Here is a 13972-nt window from a genome sequence, read left to right as displayed (position 1 = left end):
TCAGCGGATGGTATAGCGTACGTAGGGGACCTCGACGTCCTCGCCGCTCTCGTCGTTGCAGCACAGCTCAAGCACCAGCGCCCGCACATGGCGGCCCAGCTTTCGCTTCGACACACGGCTTACAATCTCTGTCATCCTGGGGGTGGGGCGGGGCGAGGGTCAGGAAGGCAGAGAGGAGGAGGCAGGGAGGGAGGTGAGGGTAGACCAATGAAAAGGGAGGAGCAGGACCCCCCAACTGAAACAGGCCCTCTCCCTACTCACGGCTGATCCAACCGTTCCTTGAGCTTGGCAGCTGGCATGAAGAAGGAATAGAGCATGGACACACCCTGGGACAGCATGGTGATCTCTAATTTGTGCTCTGTCTGGAGGGACGGGGCAGCAGTGTCACAGGGATGGACAGGCCAGCAAGTTACTGGCACACCCATCCCCTAGGTGGGATCAGAAAGTGAGTGAGGGCCTACCTTAAAGTAGTCGAGGAATTGTTTGAGGGTCATCTCCTCGCCATTAGGCTGCAGACCCTGTACCTCAAAGCGGTCCCACAGTGTCCATTCTTCATCATAGTACTGCAAGACAAGAGGGGAAGAGTAAGATGGGATCACTCATGAGGGCTCAACCTGCCTGTCTCCATCCACAGCCATGTCTCATGCAGACAGGCAAGTTAGATCACAACCCTCTTTTAGCTCAAAACCCTCTCCTGGACCCTGTGGCATTCCAAGTAAGCTCAGAAACCCTTATGATTTCCTTTATGGTTGACTTAACAAGATACTGGAACCCAGCAGGGGATAGTGGCATGTAATCTCAGTACTTGGGGAGCTGAGATAGGAGGATCACAGGTTTCCGGCCAGCCTAAGCAACTTAATGAGACTCTGTTTTAAAATAAATAAGCCAGTGCAGGGCGTGGTGGCACACGCTTGTAATCCCCGCGCTTGGGAGGCAGAGACAGGAGGATCGCGCGGGTTCAAAGCCAGCACTTAAGAGACCCTGTTTCCAAATTTAAAAAAATATAAAATAGGTCTGGGAGTGTAACACAGAAGTAGAAAGGCTTCCAGGAACCCCAGTGCCACCAAAAAATAAATAAATAAATGAAATAAAATAAATAAGCCAGGTGTGGTGGCGCACGCTTATAATCCCAGCACTTGGGAGGCTAAGACAGGAGAATCACGGTTCTCAGATAGCCTCAGCTACTTAGTGAGGCCCTCCGCAACTTAGTGGGACCCTGTTTCAAAATAAAGAATAAAAAATTGGGCAGGGGGTTTAGCTCGGAGGTTGAATGCCCCCTGGTTTTTCTCTCAGGGTATCCATAGGCAGAGAAACAGACCAGTGTACACATCACACAGCAGGTACTTGAACAGTGTGATACGTGAATGAGAACTGCATAAAAGGCGTAGGCATACTTAACATATGCCCTCAGCCAGTGATAGGGCATGATGCAAACTAGAGCCAGCTCTACAGACAACACCCTCTCCCACCCACACACAAACCCTATTCCCAATGCAGGCCCATACCTGGTGACGAGGTGCAGCAAGGGGTTCCGAAAAGCCAAAGAAGGGCAGAGCCAAGTTGAGGAAACCATTCTTGTAAGAGTCAAGCTGTCGGTGCCCCTGTACTACCTTGTATAGCTCCAGACACACGAGGCCAACCACAGCAGCCGTGGTTGTGGCAATGGCTGGGATGATCTTCCCTGCAATCAGCTTGCTCTGTGGGATAAGGGACCAAGGAAGGTAGTAATCAAGTAGCAAGGGGCTCAGAGGCTACATAAGGAGGTGAATGTAGAGAACTCAAGCCAGGGCAGAGGGAGAACATCAGGCCTCGATGCCCTTACCTTGTGCCGGTCTGCAGGGGGAATGTCATAGTTTTCTGCACGGAGGTTGGATGCAGCAACGATAAAATCCATATGGAAGTTGCTGTCATCATCCTGTTATGAGTGGGAAGAGTCTATCAGATGAAAAAGAAATCTCCTGGCCTCTAGGGACAAGTATCTTCTACCACAATTACCTGCTGGACTCCCTCAGATTACAGAAGGATGGCACTGAACACCTACTGATTCAGAGTTATGTGGCAAACTCAAAATCTGATCCCTACAAAGGCTTGGGGCTGGCTCTAGACCCTTAGACACCCATTCTCTCCAGCCTGTAAGTGTTCATTCAGCTCATCCCTCTGCCCTAGCCAGGGAACCTTCTCAGCACCTTCTCAAAATCGATGGGGTACATCTTAAATCCAGGCAGTTTGTCTGGGCTGGGTAGTGTAGCCTTGAGCTCCTCCAAACGGCTGTCATCTGCACAAAGAGAAGGACACTGTCAGTACTTTAGATCCAGGCTAGGGTTTGTGGTGGAAATGGGAGCCCAGGGTAGGGGAAAAAAGTATGAAGATAGATACAAGATACAGAATTTGGAAAGGAGACACATCCCGGGGGAGTGGAGGGGCAAAGCAGAGAGGTAGAAAGAATAGAAGAACAGAGTGTAAACCTGAAGAAGACAGGTGTAAAGGCTAACAAGAGAGGTTTCTCTAAGAAGCAGAAATGAAGACCTTAGGAGAAAGAGGAGATGATAGAATCAAAGGTCTAGATCCTGGAAGAATTCTATAGAGGGAGATGGGAAGACAGAGAACATGGGGGCACAAGAGAGGATGAAAAAGATATACAAGCTGGACACAGTGCTCACGCCTGTAATCCCAACTACTCAGAGGCAGAAGCATAAGTTCAGTTCAAGCTCAGCCTTAGCAACATAGTAAGACCATGTCTCAAAATAAAATAAGGCTGGGATGTAGCTCAGTGGCAGAGTGTACTTAGCATGGTGCAAGGCCCTAGGTTCCCTAGCACCAGAAACACACACACACACACACACACACACACACACACACACACACACACACGAAGGGAAGGGGGGAGAATAGGAAAGTTATAAAAAGAAAGATAGATATAAAAAGGGAGTATATATGGATGGTCAGAGAGCTAGGAAGAAAAATGGAGGTGAAGGGGAGACAGGAAGAATATACAGAGAAGTGAAGGAGATCCCCCCCCCCACCTCTCTCTCTCTCTGGGGTGGTGCTAGGGATGGAACTCTGGGGCATTCTACCTCTGAATTTAAAATCCCCTGGCTCTCAAGTACTAGGATAACAAGCGTGTGGCACCACATACAGCTAGGGAAAGATATTTCAAAAGGAAAACGGGGACAGGGAAGGGGACATGGGAGAAGATAGATGGAAGGTCAATGCAGAGAGTGAGATGCACTACAGATATACAGAAGGGAGGACGTGGGTAAATACATGAACTAAGTGTCAAACTTCAGCCCAAGTGCGGAGGGCAAAACTGGGTGAAGATGGATACACAGAAATGGGTAGGGAAGGGACAGAGTTGTGTAGATGGGGAAATCTAAAAGCAGGTAGAAACTGAGCATGGTGGCGCATACTTGTAATCCCAGCGCTTGGGAGGCTGAGACAGTAAGATGGCACAGGTTCAAAGCCAGCCTCAACTACTCAGTGAGGCTCTCACCAACTTAGTGAGACCCTGTTTCCTAATAAAATTTAAAATAGGTCTGGGAGTATAGCCCGGGGATAGAAAAGCCCCTGGGTTCCACCCCCAGCACCACAAAAATAAATAAATTTTGCTGGGGGCCAAGGAGTGGAAAGGAGAAAGAAGAGAGAAAGAGTTAATTTATCCCAACCAACCCTCTTTATCACACAGAGCCAGGGACAGAGGACTGTACAGATTATGCTATAGAAAAGTTGGGGTGGGGATTCTTGGCCAACTGGCCAAAATTTCTTACCAACAGCAGAATTGGCGCTCTGCAGCTCCTGGTCAGAAACATGAATCTTGACACCAGACTTGGGTGTGAACTCGGGGACCTGCACAGACTGCAGGAGTGTGGTCACTGCACCTCGGTCCTGAGAGCCTGGTAGCCCATAGGTCTGGGCAAACAAGTTGGCAGCGGCCATCACATAGTCGAGATGCAGGGGCTGAGGAAGGCAGGGCAGGGCAGGGTAAGCATGGCAGCCCTCAGGCAGGAAGCCACCACCTCTTCCCACCCACACACCCTCCACCTGACCCCAAGAAGACTTACGTTGCTGACATCAAAAGTGAGTGGATGTGGACAGCGCTTGGGCCCAGACCAGAATGGTGCTCCCGAGCTTGTGAGCTAAGGAAGGGAGGGAAGGAGAAACAGAGAAGATAGAGAGGGATGGGGAAGAGAGAGAGATTTATTTTGTGTGTGTGTGGTACTGGGGATTGAAGCCAGGGCCATTCTACCTCTGAGTACACTCCCAGTCCTATTTTAATTTGTTGTCTATTTTGAAATAAGGTCTTGCTAAGTTGCAGACGGCCTCACTTTGCAAACCTGAAATATCTATCTCAGCCTCCCAAGTACTGGGATTGCAAGCATGTACCACCATACCCAAGAGACTGATTTGAGAAGCAGGACATGCAGAGGTGCTGCTAACAATCCTGACTTGTTGCCTTGGTCTCAATGTGCCAGACTCACTATTCCTGGCTGGATACTTGAGGGGACCGGAGTCAATCAAAAAACCCACACTGTAAGGTCCTATGGATGGAAGCTACAAAGCCGGGCAAACCAGGGACTTAGAAAAACTACAACCAATTTCTGGGTGCTTGCTTTGTGTGCAAGGTAGAGAGCAATTTAACAAATTCTAATGGATTACCTGGCACTGTGCTTAATAAGCACCATATTTAATTCTCGCAAAGTATCCCATGAAGTAGTATATTAATTACCACTGTTCCTACTTCACAGCCAAGTAAAGAGAGGTGCAGAAAAGTAAAGTGACTTGCCCAAATAAATTCAAAGAGAGGTAGGATTTGAGCCCACATGGACTCCTGTGCTCCTTAACTCCAGAATCTCTCCTCCATGGTCCCTACAGTTTTGAGGCGTCTGGTATGACCTAGCCTGCACTGCAGGTAAGGGAAATGAGAGCCCATGGCAGGCTCCCACTGCAGGGAAACACACGTGGCCAAATGGACCCCGCAAGTGGGCATTACCTGGTCGGGAGGGAAGTTGTGCAGCAGCTGCCGGATGTTGTTAGAGTACTGGGTGTGCCAGTGGTGGCAGGCCCAGGTCACGCAGTCAGCCCAGGTCTGTGGTCGCTGCAGCACCAGGCTGCGCTGCACGGCCTCCAGCACCTCCAATGGCTGGGTGCCCGCCAGCCGCAATGTCCGCTCCACAAACTTGGGGTCTCTATCAGGGAGCGGAGGGAGCCGAGGGGCAGGATTACACAGCAGCCCCAGGAGTAGGCTCCAAGGCAACCCCACCTTCTTCATGGCAATCTATTCCTGACCCCCTGCAGTATGAGACCCAAGCATTCACTCATTTCTTTGAAAAGCATGCCTGGTGCTGAGGGTGACAGTGGCAGAGTACAGACGGGATGCCTTAACTGCAGGCAGCAGAGAGGGTGAGGGGCAAACGAGGCACTTACGTGAGGTACTGGTTGACGTTTTCTGCAGGCTGCTTGAAGAGGCCTTCAAACTCATCCCGAGCCCACTGCAGACAGAATAACAGGATTACATGGGGCAACGGTATACAAAATGATTCCACAGCATGAGAAAGCCCATCAGTGAATGTAGCAGGAAGCACACAGCCACTCTGTGAAAGCAGAAGCCCCCAACATTCCCCACTCCCCCACCCCTGGTGCCACAATTTAAAACTAATGAAGCTGAGTGTGGTGGCACATGCCTGTAATCCTAGTATTTGGGAAGCTGAAACAGGAGGATTGCAGGTTCGGACTGAGCCTCACCAACTTAGTAAAGGGTTTCAGCAACATAGCAAGACCCTGTTTCTAGTAAAACTACGTAGAGGTGTATCTTGGAGGTAGAATGCCCCTGGGTTCAATCCCCAGTACCAAAATAACTAAATAAATAAATGCAATGAACTTGATCTGGGCAGAAGTTAGACCAATACATTTGTGAAAAAATAATTAAGGGAGGCTGAGACAGGAGGATCGCGGTTCGCAAACAGCCTCAGCTACTTAGTGAGGCTCTCAGCAACTTAGTGAAACCCGGTTTCCAAATAAAGTATAAAATAGGTCTGGGAGTATAGCGCCGAGGTAGAAAAGCCCCTGGGTTCTACCCGGAGTACCACACACACACAAAAAATTAAGATATATTTATTTTGCCAGGCATGGTGGTTCACACCTGTAATTCCAATACTAAGGAAGACTGTAGGCTCAGGCCAGCCTCAGCAACTTAGTGAGACCTCATTTCAAAATAAGTAAAAAGTGCTGGGAGTATAGCCTGGAGGCAGAACATCTCTGGGTTCAATCCCCAGTACCAAAAAGATAAAACATCTGTGTATCTTACTCTGAAATATGCTATGCTTTGATTTTTTTTTTAAAGTACATGCACTCAAATAACTGGGAATGGTAGTATACAACTGTAATTCTAGTACTTGGGAGGCTGAGGCATGGGTTCAAGGCCAGTCTCAGCAATTTAGCAATATTGACAACTTATTGAGGCCCCGTTTCATAATAAAAAATAAAATAAGGCTGGGTTGTGGCTCTGGAGTAGAAGGCCCCTGAGTTCCATCCCCAGTACCAAAAATAAAACCACATATATATGTAAGTTATGTATATTTTACTGACAAATTAAAAAAACAACCTCAAACTAAAACTAAAAATGATCCCTGATCCAGGCTCTGGGGACTCAGTAGAAAACAAGACAGAAACTCCATTCATTGAGTATTCCCAGGACAGTAAACACAGTCATTAGTGAGGTGGTTTACAGAATGTAGGTATTTTAGCCAGGTGTGGTGGAGGACACTTGTAATCCCAGTACTTGGGACGCTGAGACAGGAGGATTGCAGGTTTGCAGCCAACCTCAGCTACTTAGTGAAGGCCCTCTGCAACTTAGTGAGACCCTGTTTCCAAATAAAGAATTAAAAAAAAAAAAATAGGGCTCAGGGCGTTGCTCAGAGGTGGAACGCTCCTGGGTTCAATCCCCCACACTGGAAAAAAAAAGAAAGATATTTTAGAAAATCAGATACAATTCTAACTCTGCTTCCCTCAGTTTTATTTTTTATTTTGAAACAGGGTATCCCTAAGTTACTACATGCTTTGAACCCGTGGATCCTCCTGTCCCAGGCTCCCAAGTACTGGGATTACAGACACATATGCACCACCATGCCTGGCTCCTGTACACAGATATTCAAAGGTTACTTAAAACAGTGCCAATTACATAGAAACTATTAAGGCCTTTACAGCAATCCCCATTTTAGGAGAAAAATATAAAGCACCAAGTGGTTGAGCTTAAGGTCACACATGGTCTAGTGAGACTGTGCTGGGTACACAAATATAGACACATCCACTTTGGATGAACAGGGCCAGAAGGGAAAGTGACAGGTGGAAGTGGTCTTTTCCCCACCCCCATACTCCTAACCATTCTGAATGGTTTGGCCTCCAACAATGCACTGAGAACTACTCTGATAGCTCACTGGCTATCCTTAGGTTCCATTTCATAGCCTGGCATAAAAGCTATGTAAACTGTTCTGCACGTGTGCATCATACCCAATCATCCTGACAAACCAACCAGCTATTAAGCTCATTTCAAGTAACAGCTGGGGAAACCTGAATAGGGATTGAGCATTAGAAACAAATAATAGCAGAAAGGATAATTCAAAAATGACATAAATTTGTTCAGCATGAAAATGGTGTTTCATTTAGACAACTGTAGTTCTCGCTCTCTCTGGGAGTGATTTTGCACACACCCACCCCTGAGGACATCTGGGAAAGTCTGGAGACATTTTTAGGTGTTAAAGTGGTGAGGGGGTGTTATTGACATACAGTGGGTAGAAGCCAGAGATGCCAGGAAACATCCTATAGTGAACAGACCAGTACGCCCCAGGACAAAGAAATACCCAGTCCTAAATACCAATAGTAGTGAGACTGAAAAACCCTATCACACAGAAATATACTCTTTCTTTGCAGAGGCTGACTCAAACAGTAGAAAGTAAAGTATTGCTATATCCATGACACATTCTAGCACAAAGAAGAAAAACTATCAATCTAAGAAGTAAATGTGGTTTAAACATTAGCAATTGTTAAACTGAGGTGAGAAGTGGTATGAGTATTCACCATAGTATTCTTTATACTTGCCTATGTGTTGGAAAAATTTAAAAATAGAAGTGGAAAAAAAGAATGAGTCATCCTAGAAACCTAGGCTGCCAGGTGGGAAGGAGACAGGGAGAGGTTGGAGGAAAATCATTTCTTATGCTTAGGCTTAGAACACTGGAAGGCCAAGAAGTGCCTGATGGCTGAGAAGTTGAGGTGACCAGGTGCCCGCCCCTGTCTCTCCCCACCAGCTGCTCACCTGCAGGGTGTGCTCGATGGCATTGGGGAAGTTTTTCAGGGTACAAATGGGAATGGACTTCTCTGGTGGATCCTGGCTGGAACTGTATGACTCTGTCAGGAAAGGGATCACCACCTGCACGTTGCCCTTGGTGCCTAGCGTGCCCGACTCCAGCAGCGGCTTCCGGTAGTACACGCAGCGGCGGTCCATGTACATGCCTGTGGGGAGTGGAGAAGGGGAGGACCTGAGAGCAGGGACAGGAACATCGGCAAAGGACAGGCAGACCAGCAGCTCTCATACACACAACCCAAACATGCATGACTTTGCCCTTGACCTCCTCTCTCGCCTCCAGACTTACGGGCATCCACATTGTCCAGAGCATTGGCCACACCATCCAGGTTTTGGAAGAAATCGTCATCATAGATGCGTTCTGTGTCGGGACCCACCCGGTTCTGGTGGCTTGTCACGCGAATGTGTGGATTCATCTGGCGCACAGCTGCAGTGGCCGTGTCAGACTTTAATTTCTAGGGAGGTGAGGAGGTGCAGGTCCAGGGTGAGGAAGGGGAGCAGAGCTCAGTTATTTATGCACTCAGTAAACATCTACAGAGAACCCTCCTCCTGGGGATTTATTTTAATGGTAGAAAGGAACCAGGTCCTGAGCTCAAAAGGTCCCTGGAAAGGTTAAGTCTGCGACACAGCCCACACAGCCTTCAGTAAAAGGCCTGGGTATAACTCTCTAACAAGCTCCCCTGGCTGGCAAACATTTCAAGTGTATTGTTTTAATTTGTGACTGGGGAAATTAAGCATGTCCTGCACAAGTCTACTGGGAAAGGACTCCGAAAACCTGGCAGCTGACACCACAGCCTTTTCCCATTCCTGACTGTGCTTCCCTCTGTAATAAATCATAGCCATGAGTACAACTACGCGCTCTTAGTGAATCACTAAGCTTGGGGGTGGTTTTGGGAACCAACACTGTTCCAAGCAGAACTGATTAGAGATCAAAGGAAAAAAAAAATGATAGACTCAATGCAGGGATACTCAATAAATGTTTGTTGAGTGAGTAACAGACAAACTGAGGGAAAGAAAGACCAAGAAAGGACAGGAGACCACCACCAGAAAGAACGAGAACAAGGGCTGGGGATGTAGCTCAGTGGTAGAGCACTTGCCTAGCATGCAGGAAGCCCTGGGTTTAATCCCCAGTGCTACAAAACAAACAGAAAGAGAACACAGATGATAAGGTCTCATCATCTACCCCCACCCAACTCACCGTGACATCCCAGGGCCTGAACAGAAACTGTCGGTTCAGGTTTGATTTCTCAATGGTGTCCATGTCAGTGACGATGATTTCTCCGCCCTCCCCGCAGCCCAGCCCAATCATGGCAAAGTTCTTGAGCAGCTCACAGCCGATGGCCCCAGCACCCACCTAAGAAATAGCCGTAACAAAGAGGTCAGTCAGAGTAACACAGGTTGCTGCAAAACCCCCATGGCTCCTCACACCTGGAGCCAGCAGGAGAGAGGAAGAGTCCAGCACTACATCTGCAGGTACCAGGGCTTTGAGAAACAACCCACACTCATCTGAAGAGGCATCAGAGGGAAAACAAACAAACAAACAAAAAACAGGGCGATGCCTAGTTTTTTCCTCAAGACAACAAAAATGTTAAAGGGGACAGGATACAGGTACATGAACAAAGAGACCCTTCTCCCAGGATGCAGAAGGCCCAGAAGAAGCGGCCAGAGGCGAAGGAGGTGAACACAGTAGGTTTCCAACAGGATCACTCACCAGGAAGTACTTTTGCTTGCTTAGCTTCTCTTGCAGGTCTGAGCCAAATACAGCCACCTGCCCATCATAGCGGTTCTGACGCTAATGAATGTGAAAAAGAGGATCAGACAGGGCCTCCCCAGAAATGCCCCCAACAATGCCTTCCCCAAAGGCTCCACTTTGTACCGGGAGGCACTTGTCCTCTGTGAGGGCTTCTTTGTCCTCTGGGAGACACTCAAGGGCATCAAAGTACAGCCACTGCATAATGGGCATAAATTTCCCAGAGCATGCCTGGCAAGGGAAAAGAGGGGAGACGGGTCAATGTTAACTGGGGCCTGACTCAGAAATGGCAAGTGATAGAGTCAGTGAGGTACCTGGCCCACTCCCTCCCATGCTAACCTTCATGACCTCCTGGGCAGCCAGACCCCCAATGAAGGCATTTATGGGTGCCAAATCCCCAGCAGCAACATAGGCCAGATTCCGGATGAGGTCTTCGTCCAAAGTGTCCTGATGCACAGCAGGCAGGGCTCGAGCATTCACAGCCTGTGCCAGGGCCACCAGTTCTGTTGCATCCTCCTGGAGGGCAGAAAGAACAGAATGAGGATCCGACAGGTCACTGTCAGGGAGAGAGGACAGAGGTGTGGTGGGCCGCCCATCTACCTCATTTCGGGGCCGCGGGGGCCGGCTGTGTTGAGCACAGAACTGGTGCAGGGCCTGGAAGGCAATGTGCAGCTGGGCAGGGCGGGAAAACTTGGCGAAGTCCGTCATCACAAAGTCAGGCTCTGCCAGTGAAGCCGGCAAGGATTTCTGTGGGATCGGGAGATAGGGCATCAGAACCAGAAGAACAAAAGAACTTACAAATGTCTAGAACAATGCCCCACCCCACCGCCACAGATACTCACAAAGCTAATCTTCTTGGGTACTTTAACCTGACTGACGATGCCTCCACGGATGTAGTCAGAAAAGTTGGAGGTGTCACAGATGCTAAAGGTGTAAGGACCTGTGGTAGATGGGGAGGCTGTCGGTCTACCCACTCTCCCTAAAGTCTGTAATGCCCCCAAGAGAAGGAAAAAAAACCACCCCTAATCCAGCTCAGACACCAACAGTCATTTCTTCTCCACACCGGCGCTTCATTTAGATGTCAGAAACCATCTTTCCTCTGCCCCAGAGCCAGCCCCAGCCCCAGAAAGTCTTCATGAGACTTTGATGTCCCTGATCCCAAGTCTACACTGGAAGACCATCTCTGTTCCTGCCCACATCAGCTGAGGTGAGTGAATTACCTGATCTGTCCTGCCCTATCCCAACACTAGAGCTTTTCCTGTTCAGCTGAGATACCAGGGGCTCATTCTCCAAGCTGGGTGGGACGGACCTCAGGGGATTCTGCCTCCGGCTCATCTCGAACACTTAAAACATGCCTCCCCTCACTCTAACCCCAGGGGCTGGTCTCCTCCCTCTAATCTCTTAGCCGGCCCCCCTGATTCCCCCACAGCCCCAGCTCACCCAGGACTTTGATCTCTATGGGCTGATTCCCATTGAGCTCGATCATGCCCTGTACTTCTGAAAAGGAGACAAAGTCGCCACTCTCAAACCCATGTCGGGCTTCGTCCAGGCAGGTAACGACACCGGGGTTGTCCTGGTCAAAGAGGAGTGAGCCTCAGAAGCAGGCTCAGGGCACCAGGAGCAGACAAGAAGGACTGGCGCTGCCCAGCTGCCTGCCTGGCCCCCTGAGGCTGGTCTCCTCACCTTGGTGATCATAGAAATCATGGCACTGAGTGGCTGCTCCCCATTGGAATCTGTGAGGACCATTTCCTCTCCAAAGTCACAGAAGAGCTGCCTGTAGAGAGGCGACAGGGCCACAAACAGGACCCACGTGTCCTTTAAGATGCAGAGAGCAAGTGCTGGGCGAACTCGGCCCACCACCGCAGGTATTAGATGGTGCTGGCACCATCAGGGAAAAGGTGAGCACAGAGCACAAAGCCCCAAACCTGGGTGGTTCAAGGAGGGCTGAAGGCGAGGACAGCCTCCTCTTGGGGGAGGGGGGTACAATAGAGGTAGGGGTTAACACTCACCCAAACAGGCCTCGTGTGTCTGCTACCACCAGCTTGATGCCACGGCTATGACAGAACTCACCCACTCGCAGTTGGTCCTCCAGGGGGGAGTTGGTGAGGACTACCACCTGCGGAGAAGCAGAGGCTCAGACGTCTCCAGGGCCCAGGGAGGCCTTAGGCAGACACACTCAGGCCTTTCTGGCTTTTCACAGAGACCTGCTATGGCAGGATGGAATTCAGTGAACAGAAAAATGAATCTCTAGACCATGTGAGGAAAGCCAAAGAGGCAGCTGGGCACAGAGTCTGGAGAGCAGCGGACTTACGTGCTGGTTGACAAACACCCACTGCTGCCTGCCTACAATGCTGTCACGCCCTGAGAGACGCAGACAAAGTAAAACTGTCTCCAGCCACAATTTGAGCTCACTCCCACAACTGGTTCTCAAGGCAACGACCACTCTGCACCAACCTGTAGGACACTGCTCTCCGCCCCAGCACTGAGCACACAGGCTGGGCTCCTACTGTTGCATCAGGATGCATCTAGTGTCCTGCCTTCAGGGACCCCTGGGGCAGAACCTCAGTTCCCACAGCCCCTCTTTCCCGCTCACGCTTTTTTTTCTCTTTGGTGGCATCGGGGCTTAAACCCAGAAGTATATTCTACCCGAGCTATACCCCCACAGCCTTTTTCATTTTGAAACATGGTTTGAGACTAGGTTCCCAGGCTCCCAAATACAGAGATTATAAGTGGATGCCACAGCACCCAGCCCTGTTAATAACAGTACTGAGTAGACCAGAGAGGAGCTCAGAGGGAATTGGGCAGAAGGCTGGGTGGTGCCTCAAGTACCTGAAAACTGCTAAGGAAGTCCTCAACAAGGGGCCCAGTGTAGGCAGTGACAGGCACGTAGCTGTTGAGCTCAGCAAGGCGGGGCTGGGACACTTCAGCCCGGTTTTTACCGATGTCTTCCTCTCGCAGGTAGAACTGCAAGAGGGAGAACAGGGACACGTGAAAGCAGCTGCCCAGGCAGCCGCACTGGCGCTTCAGCAGGAAGAAAGGGGCTGGGGAGAAGTACCTGGGAGGAGAGGTCAGCCCACTGGGCAGTGCCCTGGTCATGCAGGGTAACAGCCTTGACTCCACCAAGGATGATGTTCTTAGCGATCTCTACACCCAGGCCTCGCAGGCCTGAGACCAGGACACTGGATGTCTGAAGCCTCTTCATTGCCTCATGGCCCAACACATAACTGCCAGGAAAGCGGACACTCCAGGTCAGGGCTTGGCCCCCTCAACCCTATCCTCAGTGCCTTTTCCCACCCCAGCCAGGCTTCAGCCCCACTCACAGCTGCCGGGAGTAAAGGCCCTCATCTATATCTGCTTCACTGCCGTTCTTCGCCATTCCCTAGAACGGGGGCAAGAACAGGCTCAAGGAGATGCACAGGAGTGGGGCATGGAAAGCTATGACAATACAAACACCTTTCCCAACCAGCCCCACGCCTGCCAGTCTCCAAAGAGAGGACGCTCACGTTGGTTGGCACCAAGGGCACTTCGGACAACACGGACTGTGCAGGGGAACAGTTAGAACCCGGCTTTGGATCAGGCCCGGACACGCGACGTTTCTTGGACAGCGGCGAGCTGGACATCTGGAGAAAAAGAGGGTCAGAGGTGAGCCCAGGGACTGTGGGAACGTTCAGCTTTTTAACATGAATACAAGGGAAGGAAGACTAAAGCACTGGCAACCCAACTTTACACAAAAGATTGGCACAGAAAGTTGAGGTGACTTGCCCAGGGCCGCATCACCCTCAGAGCTAAGATTTGAACCGGGGGGGGGGGGGGATCTGGCTTGCAAATCTATGCTGCTGACCACTATACCATCTGCTTCTCCCCAGCTC

The 13972-nt window shown here is 50.0% G+C and overlaps 1 protein-coding gene across 1 annotated transcript; it reads right to left on the bottom strand.

Annotated features, from left to right (window-relative positions):
- On the bottom strand, positions 1 to 13723 carry UBA1 (ubiquitin like modifier activating enzyme 1; the record flags this gene model as incomplete). The annotated part of the gene is made up of 25 exons (XM_080719110.1): positions 1 to 136; positions 262 to 362; positions 462 to 563; positions 1506 to 1697; positions 1823 to 1915; positions 2187 to 2275; positions 3765 to 3954; positions 4059 to 4133; positions 4988 to 5183; positions 5422 to 5486; positions 8306 to 8502; positions 8643 to 8808; positions 9552 to 9707; positions 10065 to 10145; positions 10230 to 10334; positions 10443 to 10619; positions 10704 to 10850; positions 10946 to 11043; positions 11544 to 11676; positions 11787 to 11877; positions 12113 to 12219; positions 12933 to 13067; positions 13159 to 13327; positions 13424 to 13482; positions 13607 to 13723. 25 exons carry the CDS (start codon positions 13721 to 13723, stop codon positions 1 to 3), a joined length of 3177 nt encoding a protein of 1058 aa, XP_080575236.1.
- Positions 13724 to 13972: the final 249 nt, after the last annotated feature.

The sequence above is a fragment of the Muscardinus avellanarius genome (assembly GCF_963383645.1).
Source record: "Muscardinus avellanarius genome assembly, chromosome: X".
NCBI lineage: Eukaryota > Metazoa > Chordata > Mammalia > Rodentia > Gliridae > Muscardinus > Muscardinus avellanarius.
The sequence above is the reverse complement of the archived record's forward strand: the minus strand, read 5'-3'. Positions and strand labels throughout refer to the sequence as shown.